Here is a 21,073-nt window from a genome sequence, read left to right on the forward strand (position 1 = left end):
GATTTTTCAACTATTGCACGATGTCGTGCCTCTAATCCTCCGGTGCTATGGTTAACACCATAACTTCCGCTAGAATCCCTCTTTCAAAGACGGAGGGGAGAGATTGCTTCTCAACTTTAAACAGCTCCTCAGAGAGCCCCTCGGAGATTTCCACTCCGGATGCTAATTGGGCCATGGCGTTGGCCTAAGTGTTATGTTCTCTTAGTAGGTGGGCGAGTCTCAGATCATCAAAATCTTCCATCAATTGGCTGGCCAAGGCATGATATCCGAGCAAAGCTTAGCTAGTCACCTTGTAGTCACCAGACAATTGTTTTAAGACCAACATTGAATCTCCCATGACCGCCACACTCTTTACCCCAAGCTCTTTCAAAATTTCCAACCCTATGATCAGGGCCTCGTATTCAGCCTGATTGTTGGTACAATTAAAGTCCAATTGAAATGAATAACGGGTTCGGAATCATTTGGGTGATTCAATGATGACACCTGCCCCGCCCATGCTAGATGTTCGAGACCCATCAAAATAAAGGCGCCATGGAAATAAACTCAATGTGCCCACGTCGAGGAAGTCCATCTCCTCTATTTCAACACAAGGGTGGGCCGCCAAGAATTCTGCCAATGCCATTGTCCATTTTCCTATCCGCCTCTAATGATTAGGCGAGTGAGCATGTATTTTAGCAAATCAGTCTTGTTGATTATATGCACCATGGAGGGCAACATGTAAGGCCTTAACTTGGTTGCGGTAAAGTATAGGGCCAAGCAAAGTTTCTCCACTAAAGAATATTTCCTCTCGGTGGCCGTTAGAATTCAGCTGAGGTAGAATACCGCTTGCTCTTTCTTCTCATCATTGTCTTGGGCTAGCAAACTTCCGATTGAATTCTCCGTGGCCGAAATATATAATTTCAAAGGTCGGCCCCGCTTTGGGGGAATAAGCACCAGAGAGTTGGCCAAATATTCTTTAATGGCGTCGAATGCCCTTTGGTGAACTCTTCCCACCGAAATTTCTCTTCATCTTTGAGTTTTAGCAAAGATGAGAATGGCTCAACTTTTCCCACGGAGTTGGCTATAAACCTTCGAAGAAAGTTAATTTGGCCCAATAAACTTTGCACACCTTCCTTTTTTTTGCAGGGGGCACGTTAATGATAGCCTTCGCCTTACTTTTATCAATCTCAATCCCCCTTTGGTGCACCAAGAATCCTAAGAAATTTCCGGCGGACACCCCAAAAGCACACTTTTTTGGGTTCATCTTCAATTGATGCTGCCGCATTCTCTCAAAGGCCGATCTAAGGTCATCCAAGTGACCTGGTCTAGACTCCGACTTTATAACAACATCGTCGATGTAAACTTCTAAATTTCGACCGATCGTGTCATGAAAAGTAGCATTCATTGCTCATTGATATGTAGCCCCGGCATTTTTCAGGCTGAAGGGCATCACCACATACTCAAAAGTTCCAATGGATCCGGGGCACCTGAAGGCTGTCTTATGGACATCCTCCTCAGCTATAAAAATTTGGTTATAGCCGGAGTACCCATCCATGAATGATAAAATTTCATGCTTGGCCACCCCATCGACCAAGAGGTCGGCCATGGGCATGGGATATTCATCTTTAGGAGTTGCAAGATTAAAATTGCGAAAATCAACACATATTCTTATTGCTCCCTTTTTTTCTTTAGAGGTACAATATTTGAAAGCCATTCTATATATCTAGCTAGCCTAATAAATTTGGCTTTCACAAGCCTTACAATTTCTTCCTTAACTTGTAACTCTACTTTCGTTGACATTCGGCAGGGATGCTGCTTAAAGACTTGAAATCTTCCATCGTTGGTAGGCGATGCTCGACCAAGTCACGACTCAATCTGGGCATCTCGGTGTAATCCCAAGCGAAGCAATCCTTGAACTCTCTCAAAAGCTCTTTCATCTTGGCCCGAAGTTCTGGCTCCATTAGACCATTGATGTAGATCGGTCGATGGTTGTCTTCCGTCCCCAAGTTGATTTCTAACAAAGAGTCTTGGACTTCAGCCTTTGAATCATCCACTCACTTGGCGCCAACTCTACTTCTTCAAGCTCAAGTGCATCATCCTCCGGACCTTCATGAAGAAATTCCACCAAGTTGGCGGTGGACCTATGCTTGGCCGCTCTTTCAGCCCAAAAACCGTATAGCCGTCTCAAAGTGTCTTCCACCGCAGCCCTCTTCTCTTCCTCTATGTTTGTATCACTCATTGAGGGAGAAAAAATTAGCTATAGTGGGGCGCTCCCCATCTGCTTGGGCATCATGTGCCCCCAAACCTTTGGGCCGAGACTCTCGTATGTCGGCCGTTCCTATCTGACCCAATAAAATAAAGAGGCCCAATGTCATCCTCATAAAACTTTGCCTCTACTGCATTGGTGGAGGCCATGAAGGGCCGTGCATCGGCCTAAACATCTCTACACTTCCATCCTCGTGCCAAAATTGTAAAAATTGATGAAGTGAAGAGGGCACACACATGCTTCCATGGATCCAATCTCTGCCTAACAAAGCATTGAAATGGACTGTTGTCTCCACAACAAAGAAGGCAGTCATCCTAACTTTTTGCCCCCTCCAACTTGGAGTGGGATAATCCCCTTCGAAGTCGTGTTGTCTCCCACGAACCCACTGATCGTTGTCTCGGTGGGAATTAACTCATTTGAGCATTTCTTTAACTTCCTCATGATTGCGGCTGGCAGGACATTGACTGTAGCCCCCGTATCCATAAGGACTTTGCTCACCGAAACTCCATCGAAATGAGCTCCCACATACAAGGGCTTAAGGTGGGAGGACATTTTCTTGGTGGGCATCTCATAGCACACCTTCTCGCGGAACTTTTCCTCCTTTTTGGGCACCATGATGCAAGGTTGGGCATTACCATGATGCAAGGTTGGGCATTCCCTTCCTTTGGAATTTCTCTGGCCACCTCAATTTCTTTAGCCCCTTCCATTTGGACCATGGACTCAACCTCATCGAACACATCTCCGCCATAAAATTAGGTTGATCCGGCCGAGCTTCAAAAAATAGTGGGAGTGTAATAACCATGGCCTTTACCTCGTCAAAGTCTCCAAACTTTACTTTGACCTTGCCCACTTTTAGTTCATTCTCAAACTTGGCCATCTCTTCATTGTGCTCTTTCCCTAAATGCTCCATGGCTTCCTCCGATAGATCCTCTAAGTACTCGTCATCAGCATATTCCTCATCATCCCCAAAGAGCTCTTTGTCTTCAGCCGCTGAACCTTCCAGATTTTCCAATGGCTCTTTAGCTTCTTCTTCGGCCGTGTGCTCGACCTCTTTTTCTACCACATTGGCTTCGGCGTCGGCCATGACTTGGTCTTCTTCCACCCTAAGCTCGCTTAATATCTTATGGGGCTCATCCCCAGCTTCTTGGACCAAGTTTTGGTCCTTTTCTTCTTTACTCTCAACCTTGGTGGGCTGAGCCACTTTGGTCACGGTCGGGGCCTTGGAGATCGGAGGCTTGACTTTCGGTGGAGCCGCCCTTACCTTTTGAACCTTAAGAGGTTTATCTCCTCACTTCTTGGTCGGCTCACTAACTTCCACTTTAGAGTTATTTGCCTCAAAAGCCCCAGTCAAATGGGCCTCCAACTCCGAGATTGGCTCTTCCGGGGCCATTACCACGACTCGGCCATTCACCCATTCTCGACGTATTTTCATCTCTTCAGCCACGGCTGCCTCCAAAGTGACAGCATCGGCCTTGGCCAACTCTAACTCCTCAAATCGAAGGTTCTCTCGAAGCTCGACTAATCGGTCAAGTTGAGCTTGCCTCTTGTCCGCTCATTCTAACTCCGTCTTGTAAGTGGTGCCATATTGCCTTTGTGCCCTTCTCGTTTGAGTCTTGCTCAGAGGTACCTGTGGGAGTTTTGAGACTCTGCTTCTATACCATTGGCCCGCCTTTGTGTTTGGCACCTTGAAAGTTATGACACCACTACCGTCTGTGGGGCGGGGTCTTGACACATAGGCCACATCTCGGCTTTTGCCTTCTCCCACTGAAATCCACATGCTTCGGTTTTGACTTGATTCTGGTGAATCAATGTCTTCATACCTTAGAAGGGCATGTTGATTTCTCCTCTTTGGCTAATATCTCGGCCTCTCTTACCTATCTTGGTACTCATTCAATGGCCGTTTGTTCGGCTTTACTTCCATTCTGCCCTTTGGGCTATGTGGGCCGTAATTCTCGACCAGACTTGTTATCATATTCCTTTCAAAACTCCTAGATTTGGCCACTTGGACTTGATCCTTGGTTTGCTCCTTGATTAGCCCCTTGGTGGGTTCATTAGTTGGCTCCTGGGGCTTTGGCCGAACCACTTCGAGAGTCACCTCACATTGGCATCGACTGCATAACACAATGGCCTTTGGAGGTTCTTCCTTGGTTGAAACTTTTGCCTCGAGAACCTTGGCCACCTCAGGATACATTTTGGCCTTGCCCTTTGCCTTAGGGTCCATCGAGATCTCCCTTGCCCTTTTTTCGACCGCAGCCCTTGCCGAGCCACCTAAGTCCAACCTTGGCCTAGGTTGGTCTGGCCTTGGGAAGTTAGCATTCACCATGTTGACTTGAGCATTTGGGAAAGGATTCTAGTCGACGCCCATTGTAGCTTTCTCCAAAAATTTCAAGATCTTCCGATCGATGAGATCCTGCACGGCATTCCGAAAAACCAAACAATTGTTAGTCGTATGAGACCACACATTGTGAAACTTGCAATAAGTTTTATTTCTAAGTTCATTAGCCGACGGAATATCATGATCATTAGACAATTTTATGATCTTTTCTTTTAAAAGTCGGTCGAAAATTTGTTCGGTTTTAGGAATATCAAACGTGTAGGACTTTGTCACAATCGCCTTTTAGGAGGTTCCACTAAACTTGCACATTGGGGCCGTGGTCGGCCTTTGATCCTTAGAAGCTTTAAACAAACCCTTGCACACATATGGCTTTTTGGCCACAATCTTGGCCAAGTTTACCCTGGCCGACTCTTCTTCTTCCTCGAAGCAAACTTCATCACCTCTTTCTTCTGAATCTATATCTTCAATGTCCACCACGTGGACCGACGTAGTCCTAGACCCGGAAGGTTTGGTTGAATCCCTATAAAATGTCGGCCGCCCTTTTTGTTGCTCCTCCTTTAGAACAGCTTCGTATCGGTCCACCTGAAGTAAGAGATCATAAACGTCGCAGAACAATTCCTTCGAATTTCTTTCAGAGGTCAAGCAACAATCCCCCTTGGGCCAATTTTGCAAACTCGTGCTTTGGCATATTGACTGTGCACCTATTCTTGGACCCACTCACTTGGCTTATGGCTTATCTTCGCCAAGTCGGCCATCGAGACTTCTGGTTCTTGTCGATAGAATTGCCTGTGGAAGACTTGCTCCATAACTTGCCAATTCGGGACTGAGTTTTGCAAAAGCTTAATATACCATGAGAATGCTGCCCCCGTAAGGGTACTTGAAAACAGCCTTAGTTTCAGAGCCTCGCGGTGGCCAATCTCAGCACACTGGGCCGTGAATCGACCGATGTGTTCAACGGTTGATTGGAGCCCATCTCCCGAAAATAGTGCAAAATCCGGAACCTTGAAACCCCTCGGAAATTCCTCTTGATCAAAATGCTCTGGATATGGCCTCCGATAGACTGGCCTACCAATCCTCCTAGCATGATGCACCATATCTTGAATCATTTGCTCGAACGCACCTCAGTCGATTGCTTGATTCCCTAGCAACGGGTTGTTAGCATTCCCACCGGGATTATTCCAACCACCGACTCCGGCAAATTGGTTGATATGAGGCCCAGCAAAATTGGCTCCAGGCCCTTGGTGAGCTTGTGGGCGGAATTGATTATATGGCGGGAACACTTGGAATTGGTTGACCGCCGCATATGGGTTGTTGCCCATTGGCGGACAATTAACCACTGGGCCTGGGTTGCCCCCAGTTGGTGGATTAGGTTGGGGCAAATTTATTCCAAAGACATTTGGTTGGGCCTCCACTTGAGGCCCGGCCGCTGGTACTCCATTAGGCGCCCCTTGGTTCCCATTTTGGCCATTTTGTCGGCCTAACCATCGATCAAACCTCTCATAGATTTGAGCATTTTGAGTGGCCATCGTCTGTGCCATTGTCTCCATGACACGCATGAGTTGTTCCAATGAAGTGGCTGGATTCGGCTTCAAGACTGGTCCCCCAGCGACTTCCGTAATATCTTCGACTAACACTTGGTCGTGGCCGACAATCGCCTTTCAGCCGGGGCCATTTTGCTCTTCTTGAGCTGACAGGACCCGAACCAAATTTCGCTTTGGAATTCGAGTCGAACCCTGTGCGTGTCCGATACTTGGCGAATGTCGGGCACAATTGACCTATTTGCCCTTCTAATTGTAATTTTAACTTTGACTCCTACCGAAAATTCGGTAGAGTCTCCCCTGTAATTTGCTCAATCCCAAAATTTTCACCTGTCAAAACAAGCATGTATATCAATACAACCAACTGCCAATATTTCAATATACATGCCAATAGTTCCGTTCTCAATCTAGGGCAATATATCAGAGCAATTCTAATAGTTTACAGATGCGTTAATCCTTTTTCAAAACAACACTTTTGTAAACAAGAAGGCGCGGAAGACAAAATGGCCCGGTGGTGGATTTCCTGTGCACGCTACAGCCTGGGGGCGCAAAACATTCAAGAACAACGTGAGTGGACAAAAATAAAGGGTCAGAAAATATCATAAGAATATACTAACCCCCACGGTAAAAATAGTTAAGAAAAAATGAATATTTAAACTGCCTTTGAATCATGCTAAAATCAAGGCATTCACATATTCATATACATATATGTAAAACATATTCAAGATCCATAAATCTCGCATAAAAGCACTGTAATCAATTTAAAACTACCACCTAGGTGTACCCCTTTATTTCCGTCAATTCCTGATATCTGTCAATTCCCCTGGCAGGTCTCGGTGACACAAAGTCAACCTGAGCCGCAAACTGGCAGGATTCAGGGGACCGTAGTCAGCCTGATCCGCAATCCTGGCACTCACGGTCTGGACGTCCCCGAAACTCGTGAGGCAATGTCAAGTGCACTGACAAAACTGAAGGTAAACTGGATGTCTGTAGACATCGTCATATCTGAAGGCAACAGATACTGAAAGTAAACTGTTTTCTGTAGCTGGATACCCACGGTGGTTTAAAATAAAAGATTTCAGAAAAAAAATCTGATAAATAACTGAATTTTGTTAAATCTGAAACTATGCTGCTATTTTATCTGATATAAATCTCAATCTCTATTTTCCATCTCGTTTTAGTATATTCAACTAAGTAGCAAATAAATAAAGATATTTAACTTCACAAATCATGCTAGGAAAAAGCGCATTTAATAAAACTTATTCAAGATCAAATAATGAAATTCATTTATATAAAATCATTTATAAAAGAAAAGTCCACTCACTCCTGGTCCGAGCTAACTAGACCTTCTGAAGGTTCCTCCTGTGGGTCTGCCTGGTCCTGGGTGCTTGGTTAAACCATCAAGAATATTTAATTAATAAAACTGCTCGGTATAAGTTTTTAAGTAAAACCCTGACCCCCGACTTCTAGAAGTGCCTGCACTAATTGTAAAGTCATTTTTCTGCCCACTTAAGCATTTCAGATGTTTAGAACTGCCTGAAAAAACTCGAGACTTCACTAAGCGATAAACATCCAATTTGATCGATACGGAACCCTGTGGGGTCCACGACCTCCGATTACCAGTCTGAGAATTCCTATAGGTTCCTCACATTTAAATAACCATTTCCTGCAAGTCTGGTCTGAAACTGACGATCGGATTGACCACGATCGTGCAATCGTAAAATTTCTAAACCCTAGCCCCAGGGTTCGCGATTTCGGAGCGTCCGGGACTCCGATTTACAATCCGTCGAATCCTACACAATTCTGAAATTATCTAGAACAACATATCTGAAATTGAGCGCGATCCAACGGCTTAGCAGTATTGAACCCGAAAATCGCACAATATGGAAAATCCGTTCGAGGCTCAAACGGTATCCAAATTGAGATCCGCGAAATCCTATGCGCTCGTGACAACCTGAGGATCGCAACAAGATACAGTGCCACTGCACTACCCTCACCCACGCGCTGCAGCACGCGCCGGTAGCGATGGGTGTCCAAAGAGATTACACCTCGCCGAAAAAACTTAAAACCACGGCTCCAAACTCCTACCCTAGGTAAAACACCATATTTGGAACCACTTTTGTTCTTGGACCTACCCCAAAAACTGACTGGAAGTGGCAGATCACGGAGGCCGAATCTCGACCGAATTTTCAATTTGAAAACTGGGTTATCTACGATCAAAATTGATGCAAACCCATCTAACCATCAGCTAGAGCATGGAAAATAGGTAGGAATCCATACCTTACTCGACAAATTTGGAGAATAATTGAGGGAGAACGAGCGAGTTGAAGTTTTGGTGAACACCGGTCGGTTTTTAACGTTTTCCGGCCAACGCCGGTCATGTCGCAGTCGGGGAATGGTCGGGGAAGGAAGGGGAGACAGCGGCAGTTCGGCCGGTGGTGCCCCTTGGCGGCGCCGACAATCCCTGGAAGGCAACGGCCCAACTGCAATGGGAGAGGAGAGAGAGAGAAGGGATAAAAATCTGATTTTTTGTCCAAATTACCGTTTTGCCCTTCATGGTATTTTAACCGTATTTTCTTCGTTACAACTCCGATTCGAGTCCACTCCATATCTACGGACTCGTTTCGTCGTGCTCTACGCAATGGCGTAAGTGGAATTGTCAAATTCCTTTTTGGTCAAAAAGTCAACTTTTTCCCAATAAAATATTCTGAGGGCAAAATTGTCTTTCTTCAAAATAAATTACTAATTAACTAAGAATTTTTGTTTTGGGTTATTACATGAGCGGTCGGAACATTTTGTGGTTGAGTATTCATAGGAAGCGAACCAGCCATGCTTGTCTCTGATTCCGACCGAAGTCTAGATTCTTCAAATTCTTGATCTCTTCTAGGATTCCTCCTAGTGTTTACGACCATACAAAACCTAGTCGTCCCACTGGGCGTGCCAAATTATGTTTCCCTCTTTTCGACGGAATAAACTTTTGGTCCTTCTTCTTTTGGATGCGGGGCGCACCATCATCATGGCCCGAATTTGGGCTTGAATGGAATGTGAATAGATGGATGTGTTGCGCTTCTAACTTCTGACCAAACGATTGATCGGCCAAGCAAGGAACCTCCTATTGGCCTAGATTCTTTCACTTTCTCCGGCTCGAGAATGGTTAGGTTTCGTACGGATGTTTTATGTGATTTTTAGAGTTTTAAGTAAAAATAATGCAATTAAACTAGATATACGTATAAACATAAAGACAAGAATTTAAGTACGATAGAATAAATCAAAGCGATAAATAAAGCAAGAGCTCATGTTGGCTTGCATTTATCATTTATTTATTTTTTTTAAATGATATAATTTATTTTGACGATTTTTTTTTATCTCAACAACGTCCAAGATCTCTAACTTTAATTAAACAATTGTTCGACCGAGCAAGGAACCTCCTCACGACCTAAGTTCTTTCACTTTCTTGAAGTCAAGGTTTTATGTGAGCAACCAAGTGATGTGTATTGAGTGGAATGGAGATTGATATAAAATCGTAAATGAAACGAGAATAAGTGTGTAAAGTAAAGGTGCTTAAATTTAAGGGAAAATTACATAAATACCACATAAACTTTTAGTCATGTTAGTGATCACCAAATGAACTTTCAATTTTTACTATTAACCACCTAGACTTTGCAAAGTGTTCCAATTTACCACCTACATATAACTCCATTGAAATTTCCATTAACTGAAGTTGATATCTAAAGGACATTTTCATCAATTTATTATAATTAAAAACTCACATTATTTAAGCTAACATAATTAAAAATAATAGGAAAAAAAAGAAGAAGAAAATCAACCTAATCATGTTCTTCTTTTTTTTTTCTTTTTTTCTTTTTTTTTGGTTAAATTCTTTTAGTTTTAGATTTGTTAATTTTTTATTATTATAATGACTTGACTTAACGGAAATTTTAATGGAGTTACACGTCGGTGGTAAATTGCTACACTTTATAAATTTTAGGTAGTTAATAATGAAAATTAAAAGTTCAGGTGGTAAGCGTGTCATCGCCTAAAAATTCACGTGGTATTTATACAAATTTTCTTGAATTTAAATACAATTGAAGAGACGGGGGGAAGTAAATTGCGTAAAGTAAATGATAGAAATTAACGAGCGTAAATTAAAGAATTTAAAAATGAGTGCGTAATGTAAATTGAGTAAAATAAATAATTGAAAGTAGGCTTGGAGAGACAAATGCATAAACAAATGAAAACAACATAAAATGACAAGTTGTGTGTTGTGTCACGAATCTTTTCTCTCTTCCAAAAGCTTGGTATTTATAGGGGTTTCGGTATGTCCCAATTTGGTCGGTCATCAATTGACCTTCAAATCAGTCATAATTTCATACTTGATAAATATCATTAATTTTGGCTGATTGCTTCAATTTCCTTGGTTGACCCAAAATGCATTCAACCCCCTTGATTCATGCTTGTGGTTTAATCTAAATAAAATGATGATTTGATTTTCTTTCCATCTTCAGCTCTCCCACATTAACTTTGGTTGAGCATGTAATAACCCAAACCTAAAATTCATAATTAAGGAATATTTTATTTTGCGAAAAGACAATTTTGCCTTCGGAATATTTTATTAAGAAAAAGGTGACTTTTTCTTCGACAAGGAATTTGACAATTCCACTTACGTCATGGTGTAGAGCGCGGTGAAATGAGTTCATAGACACGTAGTAGGCCCGAATCGGAGTTGTAACGAGAGAGTTATGGTCAAAAGAGTCTCAGTGGCACAACCGTAAATATTTTGAAGTTGGATTTATAAAACAAGCTCAGCCTCTTTCTCTCTCCTCGCGCGATCTCTCTCTCTCCCCTCTCCCATTTCGTCCCGCTGCCTTCCAGAGGCAGCCGACGCTGCCACGGAGCTCCACCGGCGACGAGACCGGTCTCGATCGAACCGCCGTCGCCTCCTCTCCCTTTGCCGACCGTTCCCCCGCCCGCCAAAGACCGACGCTGGCCAGAAATCGCGCTGGAACCGACGGTGCTCACCGGATTTTCAAGTCACTCGTTCTCCCTCAATTCTTCTCCAAATTTGTCGAGTAAGGTATGGATTCCTACCTATTTTCCATGCTCTAGCTGATGGTTGGATGGGTTTGAATCAATTTTGACCGTAGATAACCAGTTTTCGAATTGAAAATTCGGTCGATTTTTGGCCTCCGTGATCGGCCACTTCCGGCCACTTTTTGGGGTAGGTCCAAGAACAAAAGTGGCTCCAAATATGGTGTTTTACCTAGGGTAGGAGTTTGGAGCCGTGGTTTGGAGTTTTTCCGGCGAGGCGTAATCGCTTTAGACACCCATTGCTGCCGGCACGTGCTGCGGCGCATGGGTGAGGGTAGTGCAGTGGCACTATGTCTTGTTGCGATCCTCAGGTCGTCATGAGCACGTAGGATTTTGCGGATCTCGATTTGGAAACCGTTTGAGCCCCGAACGGATTTTTCATATTGTGCGATTTTCGGGTTCAATACTGCTAAACCGTTGGATTTTTCATATCGCGCTCAATTTCGGATATGTTGTTCCAGATAATTTCATAATAGTGCAGGATTCGACGGATTGTGAATCGGAGTCCCGGATACTCCGAAATTGCGAACCCTGGGGCTAGGGTTTGGAAATTTTATGATTTCACGATCGTGGTCAATCCGATCGTCAGTTTCAGACCAAACTTGCAGGATATGGTTCCTTAAATGTGAGGAACTTAAAGGAACTCTCAGATTGGTAATTGGAGGTCGTGGACCCCACGGGGTTCCGTATCGACCAATATGGAATTTTATCGCTTAGTGAAGTCTCGAGTCTTTTCAGACAGTTCTAAACATCTGAAAGATTGAAAGTGAGAAGTATCACTTTGTTATGATGGGGTTAAAGGCCTCCATCCGAGGTATTGTGATCAGTTAGCGGTTAATTAACCTTGGTGATGTGGTGATGTCTGCCCTAGCCAGATGATGGTCAGACCACGGGGTGAACTCCGTAGACAGAAGTTTTACACAGGTAGTCCTAGTGATGGATCATCGGACCATCTAAGAGAGACAGTTACAGTTCTGGATGATCGAGTGGTCGCAACTCTGGAGACTACCGACTTGGATTTAGTTCCAGTGGAGGTTCCAGCCAAGGTAGTAGTATTGGAAACCGCTCTTGGGTTAGTGCAGCCAGAGGTATTGGAAGACAGTTGTTGTCAAGATCTGGCAGGAGGAGTTGCCCATAAAGTGCCAGGTGTGGTAGGTACTATTCCGGGCCTTGCCAGTAAGGGCACTACTAGAGGTTATTATTGTTGACAGTCTGGACCTTTTCGAAAGGATTGCCGCTGTTCCCTCAGCATATAGATACCACAGTCTATAGAGGCTTCGTCCAGTGGTGGGCCCAGATCAGTGTAGCCAGTCGAGGCAGCAGTCAGCCGAGGGGACGTGGTGGACGTTCCAGGGCCACAAGCAGAGCGTAGGACATGTCCCAGCAGGAAGCATCTGCATCACCGCTGTAGTTACAGATTTAATTCCCTTCGGCATGGTTAACTGAATGTCATCTCAGGGTTAGATTGATTGGCCAGATACCGTGCCTCAGTAGATGGCCCAGGAAAGAGTACCAGAGATAATGAGATGAAATTGGAAGATATTCCAGTAGTATAGGAATTTACAGATGTTTTTCCCGAGGATCTTCTTGAATTACCTTCTCATCAGGAGATCGAGTTCATTTTGAGTTCACTTCAGGAACGGAGCCCATTTCTCGGGCACTGTACAGAATGGCACCAGCAAAGTTGAAGGAGTTAAAGATTCAATTGCAGGAGTTGATAGATAAGAGATTCATTCAGCCTAGTTTCTCTCATTGGGATGCTCCAGTGTTATTTGAGAAAAAGGATGTCACCATGAGGTTATACAGGGACTCCAGATAGCTGAACAAGATCACAGTGTGGAATAGATGTCCATTGCCTCGCAGTGAGGAATTGTTTAAGCAACTGAAGGGTGCCAAGGTATTTTCAAAAAGTGACCTGAAGCCTGAATATCATCAGTTACGAGTTAAGAGAAGAGTATGTGCCTAAAACAGCGTGTTAAACGAGGTATGGGCACTATGAAATTCTGGTGATGCCATGCGGGTTAAAGAATGTGCCAGTTGCATTTTGGACCCCCTTAAACAGAGTGTTTCGGTGTTACGGAGATCGCTTCATGACTGTGTGCCTAGAGGACGTATTGATGTATTCTAAGAGACCGAAGGCACATATGAAACATTTGAACGTTGCGTTGCGGACTCTGAGAAGGAAGCAACTTTATGCCAAGTTCAGCAAGTGTCCATGTTGGGTAGACAGAGTGAGTTTCTTGGGACACATGAACTCTGCAGATGGCATTTTTGTTGATCCTCAAAAGATCGAAGTAGTAGTAAAGTGGCTATGGCCAACCAGTGTTACTGAGAGTTGCCTTGTAACAAGGATTTGGGTTTATGCTGATACAGCATGGTAGCGTGCACATCTATGCGTCTAGGCAACTGAAGAAGCATAAGTCGAAGTCTCCTATTCATGATTTGGAACGGGCCACAGTAATTTTGGCGTAGAAAAGTTGGCGGCAGTATCTTTATAAAGAAATATGCCAGATCTTTACAGATCACAAAGGTTACAATATTTATTCACAGAGGAGGAAGAAAAATTGAGGCAAAGAAAATGGTCAGAACTGACAAAAAGATTAGGACTGCACCACCAAACAGCACCAAGGAAAAGCTAATGTGGTCATAGATACACTCAGCATGAAATCCTCAGGAGCAGTGGCTGATCATTGAGAGAGATAATTACTAGTGATGATAGGACTAAGGAAACTCAAAGTTGGGATAGATACAGATAATCAGAACATACTGTTAGTCACTTTTCAGGTAAAATCAGGGCTAGTAGAATGAATACCCGCAGCTTAATTTCAGGATCCTTTTAATTGCACACAGTGAATGGAGGTTGGTTATATAATTTTACTAAAGAAGTGTTAAAATGGGGATTCTACTAGTGGCCTCTTAAGATGAAAAAAAATAATAATAGCAGAGTATGTCAGAGGGTGCTTAATTTATCAGCAAGTGATAGCTGAACGACAGGAACCATCAGGGTTCTTGCAACCACTTCCGATTCCTGAAGGGAAGTGGAAGTAACTTACGATAGATTTTGTGTTCAACTTTCTCGAGCACAGAGTAAGCAGGATGGAGTGTAGGAAACTAAGGATCGACTCAACAAGTTTGCTCATTTTCTGCCGATGAGAGCCAAGTATAGTTTGAACAAACCGGCTAAGATTTTCACAGATAAGATCGTAAGGCTTTATGGAGTACCAGTCTCTATTGTTTCAGATCGAGACCCACAGTTTACATCCCGTTTCGGACTCAGTTAAAAGAAGCTTTTGAAACCCAATTGCAGTTTAGTACTACATTTCACCCCCAAACAGATGGTTAGTCTGAGAGCATGATTCGGACTTTAGAAGGTTTGTTAAAATCTTGTATACTGCAGTTTCGGGGTGATTGGGATGAGAAGTTACCACTTTTAGAGTGTGCCTCAAACGACAGTTGTCAGACGAACTGAGTATCCTCGGGATCGCAAATCTCAAGTTTGTCATTGGTGCCTATAATTGAGATTGTCTTCAATTGATGCCTTATACGAGACATAGTGTAGACCATCTCAGTATGAAGATGGAATGGTAAGCAGGGTTATTGGTAGCTAAAAGTTGGGTAGAAAATAAAGAAATATATTGGATTAATTAGTAAAAGACTCAAGTGGCCCAGGATTGACAAGGAGTTATGCAGATAATAGAAGAAAGATCTTCAGTTGGGTATTTTTCAAAATTTATCACCTTAGGAAGGTGTAGTGAGATTTGAAGAAGCGAGGGAACTAAGTCCTCGCTATATCGGACTCAATGAGATTATAGAGCATGTGGGCCAAGGAATTTACAGGCTTACTTTGCCTGCAGATCTATCACAGTGACTTGATGTTTTTCATATTCCCATGCTCCGAAGAGAAAAATCCGATCCATCTCATGTGTTAGACAAATAATCAGCAAAATTGGAGGCTGATTTCATTTGTGGGAAGCAATCAGTTCAGATTTTGAAATGGGAAGTGTTTAGCTTTCAGTGAAAAAGGCTATGTGGTAACCTGAGTAGTAGATGCGGGAGCAGTCTCTTCCCCTCTTTAAGTGACAGGCGTGTAAATTTCGAGCATGAAATTTTTGTAAAGGGGGTAGGTTGTAATAACCCAAACCTAAAATTCATAATTAAGGAATATTTTATTTTGCGAAAAGACAATTTTGCCCTTGGAAAATTTTATTAAGAAAAAAGTGACTTTTTGATCGAGAAGTAATTTGATAATTCCACTTACGTCATTGCGTAGAGCGCGGTGAAATGAGTTCATAGACACGTAGTGGGCCCGAATCGGAGTTGTAACGAGAGAGTTATGGTCAAAAGAGTCTCAGTGGCACAACCGTAAATATTTCGAAGTTGGATTTATAAAACCAACTCAGCCTCTTTCTCTCTCCTCCCGCGATCTCTCTCTCTCTCCTCTCCCGTTTCGTCCCGCCGCCTTCCAGAGACAGCCGACGCCGCCACGGAGCTCCACCGGCGACGAGACCGGTCTCGATTGAACCGCCTTCGCCTCCTCTCCCTTCGCCGAGCACTCCCCCGCCCGCCAAAGACCGGCGCTAGCCGGAAATCGCGTTGGAACCGACGGTGCTCACCGAATTTTCAAGTCACTCGTTCTCCCTCAATTCTTCTGTAAGTTTGTCTAGTAAGGTATGGATTCCTACCTATTTTCCATGCTCTAGCTGATGGTTGGATGGGTTTGCATCAATTTTGACCGTAGATAACCTAGTTTTCGAATTGAAAATTCGGCTGATTTTCGGCCTCCGTGATCGGTCACTTCCGGCCACTTTTTGGGGTAGGTCCAAGAACAAAAGTGGCTCCAAATATGGTGTTTTACCTAGGGTAGGAGTTTGGAGCCGTGGTTTGGAGTTTTTTTGGCGAGGCGTAATCGCTTTAGACACCCATCGCTGCCGGCTCGTGGGTGAGGGTAGTGCAGTGGCACTGTGTCTTGTTGCGATCCTCAGGTCGTCACGAGCGCGTGGGATTTCGCGGATCTCGATTTGGATACCGTTTGAGCCCCGAACGGATTTTCCATATTGTGCGATTTTCGGGTTCAATACTGCTGAACCGTTGGATCGCGCTCAATTTCGGATATGTTGTTCCAGATAATTTCAGAATCGTGTAGGATTCGACGGATTGTGAATCGGAGTCCCGGATACTCCGAAATCGCGAACCCTGGTGCTAGGGTTTGGAAATTTTATGATTTCACGATCGTGGTCAATCCGATCGTCAGTTTCAGACCAAACTTGCAGGATATGGTTCCTTAAATGTGAGGAACTTAAAGGAACTCTCAGATTGGTAATTGGAGGTCGTGGACCCCACGGGGTTCCGTATCGACCAATATGGAAGTTTATCGCTTAGTGAAGTCTCGAGTCTTTTCAGACAGTTCTAAACATCTGAAATATCTAAGTAGGCAGAAAAAGGATTTTAAAGTTAGTGCACGCACTTCTAGAAGTCGGGGGTCAGGATTTTACTTAAAAACTTATACCGAGCAGTTTTATTAATTAAATATTCCTGATGATTTATCCAGGCATTCGGGACCAGGCAGACCCGCAGAAGAGACCTACAGGAGGTCTAGCTAGCTCGGACCAGGAGAGAGTGGACTTTTCTTTTATAAATCATTTATATAAAGGAATTTCATTATTTGATCTTGAATAAGTTTTATTCATTGTGATTTTCCTAGCATGCTTGTGAAGTTAAATATCTTATTTATACGCTGCTTAGTTAATTATGCTAAAGTGATATAAAAAGCAGAGTTTGGGATTTATATCAGAGAAAATAGCAGTTTAGTTTCAGATTTGCCAAAATACAGTTATTTATCAGACTTTTCTAAGATATTTTATTTTAAACCACCATGTACCCAACTACAGTTATTACCCTCAGTTATGCCGATGTCTACGGACATCCAGTTTACCCTCAGATTTGTCAGTGCACTTGACATTTGCCTCACGAGTTTCGCCGAGGTCTGCCAGGATTTGCAGCTCGGTTTGACTTAGTGTCGCCGAGGTCTGCCAGGATTTGCAGCTCAGTTTAACTTGGTGTCGCCGAGGTCTGCCAGGAAGGTCTGCCAGGATTTGTAGCTCGGTTTGACTTGGTGTCACCGAGGTCTGCCAGGATTTGCAGCTCAGTTTGACTTGGTGTCGCCGAGGTCTGCCAGGATTGCGGATCAGGCTGACTACGGTCCCCTGAATCCTGCCAGTTGCGGCTCGAGTTGACTGTGTCACCGAGACCTGCCAGCAGATCAGGCTGACTGCGGTCCCCTGAATCCTGTCAGGATTGCGGCTCGGATAGACTGTGTGTCGCCGAGACCTGCCAGGGGAATTGACGGAATTACAGGGGTACATCCGAGTGGTAGTTTTGATTGATTGCAGTGCTTTGATTCAAGGTTTGAGTACATTGCTTTTATGCATGTTTGATTTCAGTGTTTTTATGCAAGTTTTGATTTCAGTGCTTTCATGAAAATTTTATCTTGAATACGATTGTATATATTTATTTAAATAGATAAATACCTTGATTTCAGCATGTGAATGCCGTGAGTTTAGTATACTTCAATTGTAAAGTATATATTCAGTTCACTTAACTATTTTTACAATGGGGGTTAGTATATTCTTAGATATTTTATGAACCCTTATTTTTGTCCACTCACAATTTCAAATGTTTTGTGCCCCCAGGCTGTAGCGTGCACAGGACATCCACCACCGGGCCATCTTGACTTCCGCACCTTCCTGTTACAAAAGCGATGGTTTGTAAAACGATTAACTTATCTTTAAACTATTAGAATTGCTCTGATCTATTGCCCTAGAGTGAGATTGGAACTTTTGGCTTGTATATTGAAGTGCTGGCAGTTGGTTGTGTGGATATTATGCTCGTTCTGACATGTAGAAGTTTTGGGATTGAGCAAATTACAGGGGAGACTCTGCCGAATTTTCGGCAGCAGTCAAGGTTGAAAATTCAATTAGAATGGCAATTAGGTCAATTGTGCCCGACATTCGCCAAGTGTCGGACACGCACAGGGTTCGACTCGAATTCCAAAGCGCAATTTGGTTCGGGTCCTGTCAGAGCATCTGGTTGGCATAATTCCCTTCTATAGTTGGATTGTAACATGTGTGAAAATCCTCCTCCGGATGTTCTCTCCTCATTTATGCTTCGGGTGATTTTATGCATTCAGCCGCTTCTAGTCATTCGGTCGTATTTAGGCATTTGACCACTTTTATGTGCTCGCCTGTTTTCACATGCTCGGCTGCATTTAGGTGTTTGGCCATATTTAGGAAGTCGGACTCTTATATGCACTCAACAACATATATAATCTTGGGAAATAGCCCTAAATGCCACCAATTTTATAATTGTAATTGAAAATACCACCCTTTTTCAATTTTTGTACAACTATCACCTATAAATATAAAATTATTGTACCCTTATTGCTATTTCCCAAAAATAAAACCCTCATCAGGTCCAGCCCTTCCGTCATCTAGGGTTTAGATTGCCAATTCCCCAATCAAAACACCACCCCAATCCTGATTCAAATTACACCAATATTTCTGTAATTCGGCGGTAAAATCATCATGGGGAAGAACGACTTCCTAACCCCAAAGGCAATTGCCAATCGGATCAAGGCCAAAGGACTTCAGAAGCTTCGATGGTACTGCCAGATGTGCCAGAAGCAATGTCGAGACGAAAACGGCTTCAAATGCCACTGCATGAGCGAAAGCCACCAGCGACAGATGCAGATCTTCGGCGAAAACTCTAATCGCATAGTCGATGGCTACTCCGAGGAGTTCGAGCAAAGTTTTCTCGATTTTATGAAACGAAGCCACCGGTTCAGCCGTATCGCCGCCACCGTGGTCTACAACGAGTACATCAACGACCGCCACCATGTTCATATGAATTCGACTGAGTGGGCCACGATAACCGAGTTCGTGAAGCACTTGGGGAGGACGGGTAAGTGTAAGGTTGAGGAGACGCCAAAGGGTTGGTTCATTACTTATATCGATAGAGATTCGGAAACCCTTTTCAAGGAGAGGTTGAAGAACTTTGTATTTTAACTTTGTATATTATATGGAAATTCACACTGCATATAGCATCTGAATATGCAGATTCATTCATCATTGCGGACATTGTTTAGAGCTGAACACATGTGGGAGCTCTCCCACTTTTGGGCACTGATGCATGAAGCAATGGATTATTTTTTTCCTTCAGGAAATTTTACTACCATTTAAGAGGTTTTATTTCTTCTCAATAGTCATTCCTGGGTAAACAAATATTTCTTGTGTGCTTTTATGGTAGGTAGTTTGGGGTTTCTTTGGTATGAATAATATGATTTCTTTTTTGGGTATATGAGACTTCTTTGACTCACTCTGTTGCCTGCATTCTTTTTCAGTTGGTTGTGGGGTTGAGTCTTCACCCAGTTGATGTCTGAAAGTAGGTGCTTGGTAATGGAAAAGTTGAAAAGCATATTAATGTGGGATGAGATACTAGGTACAGCAATAGAGGTGTTAGGATAGTTGTGTTGTGTCCTCGTCCAACTGCTGCCTCTCAAGATTGATTTTGCAAAGTTGGTATGAAAAATTCTTTATGTCAAATCATACCTGCCTATTATGTATGCCCTGGTTCTTTTGACACCAGTCTAGAGCCTCTGTGAATGGTTTTCTGTTTGTGGAAACCAACGGTTCTCATTGCACATGTATTCCATGGTTATGTTTCCAATATTTTTATGCACTGTTACACGGTTCTTTTTGCAATACATATTTTCTGTGGATGAACAAGTTGGGGATTGGCACTTGTACATCCTTTTCCATTATTATGTATTAGGGTTGAGAGAAATAGCTGTATTTACAATGGAAAGATGCACAAAGAGGCTAGTAGCTATGAGTTATTAAGTGGGAAATAGCTTAAAATGCCACCTTTTTTTATAATTTTAATTAAAAATACCATCCCTTCCCAATTTTTTTACAACTACCACCTATAAATACATTTTTATTGTGGTTTTTCAGAAATTAGGTTCTCTCTCAATTCTCTTGCCTCTATCTCTCTCTTCGGCCCTTCTCTCTCCAGATCAATCAGAATTCGGATCAACCCCTCATTGTCCATCTCTGAAAATAATTGAACAGAGAAAATCCAATGATGCAGAAGTCGAGTCACTGCGAGAGGAATACCATCAAAGGGTTGCAACACTTGAAAGGAAGGTAGGTCTTCTCATAAAGTCTTGTTTATAATCGTGCTTGGATTGATCTAGGTGTTATATGTGCCCGTTATGTTTTTGATGAAATTGGTACTTGCCTATTTTTAATTCAGCTCCTGATAATTGGAGGGGCTATGCCAACTTATGATTGCAGGTGTATGCTCTTACAAAGGAAAGGGACACGCTTCGGCGGGAGCAGAATAAGAAAAGTGATGCAGCTGCTCTTCTGAAGGAAAAGGATGAAATAATTAATCAAGTTATGGCTGAAGGTCTCTTTCTGTCCCTGTCTGTCTCTGTTTCTCTTGAGAAGCTCAATATGTTCTACATATTTTGTGCCTCATAGTGAATTTCAACGTAGCCAATGTTCTATTGTGGATGCAAGGAGGGTTTCTTTATGCAATCATATCAATAATTATGGAAATTCCTTCATTTTTGCATTTTTATGTACCAGGTGAAGAGCTTTCAAAAAAGCAGGCTGCTCAAGAAGGACAGATTAGGAAATTAAGGGCTCAGGTATGCTAGCCGGTTTATTCATTGTCTGATTTTGTCATTCTTTAATCCTTTCACTGCTAGGTATTCTTATATTTTTTTTCTCTGAATACTAGATCAGAGAGTTTGAAGAAGAGAAGAAAGGGTTGATTACTAAACTTCAGGTAATTCATTTATGTTAG

The 21,073-nt window shown here is 43.1% G+C and overlaps 2 protein-coding genes across 7 annotated transcripts in view; one reads left to right on the plus strand and one right to left on the minus strand.

Moving 5' to 3' along the window:
- Positions 1-4,595: 4,595 nt before the first annotated feature.
- Positions 4,596-5,674, minus strand: LOC117635196. The gene is made up of 3 exons (XM_034369547.1): positions 5,294-5,674; positions 4,980-5,162; positions 4,596-4,655 (listed from the first exon to the last, which is right to left on the minus strand). Exons 1-3 carry the CDS (start codon positions 5,672-5,674, stop codon positions 4,596-4,598), a joined length of 624 nt encoding a protein of 207 aa, XP_034225438.1.
- Positions 5,675-18,615: 12,941 nt separating this feature from the next.
- LOC117634944 (KIN17-like protein) overlaps positions 18,616-21,073 on the plus strand; it is a 3,915-nt gene continuing 1,457 nt past the window's right edge. Inside the window, exons 1-5 of one of the 6 annotated variants that reach the window (XM_034369230.1) lie at positions 18,616-19,162; positions 20,276-20,406; positions 20,557-20,671; positions 20,854-20,915; positions 21,008-21,055. In XM_034369230.1, coding sequence (XP_034225121.1) covers positions 18,787-19,162; positions 20,276-20,406; positions 20,557-20,671; positions 20,854-20,915; positions 21,008-21,055 — 732 coding nt within the window. In that variant the 5' untranslated portion in view covers positions 18,616-18,786. The remainder of the gene's footprint in view (positions 19,163-20,275; positions 20,407-20,556; positions 20,672-20,853; positions 20,916-21,007; positions 21,056-21,073) is intronic. The other 5 variants (XM_034369232.1, XM_034369234.1, XM_034369231.1 and 2 more) reach the window with 5 other exon arrangements.

The sequence above is a fragment of the Prunus dulcis genome, chromosome 7 (genome assembly GCF_902201215.1).
Source record: "Prunus dulcis chromosome 7, ALMONDv2, whole genome shotgun sequence".
NCBI classification, from domain to species: domain Eukaryota; kingdom Viridiplantae; phylum Streptophyta; class Magnoliopsida; order Rosales; family Rosaceae; genus Prunus; species Prunus dulcis.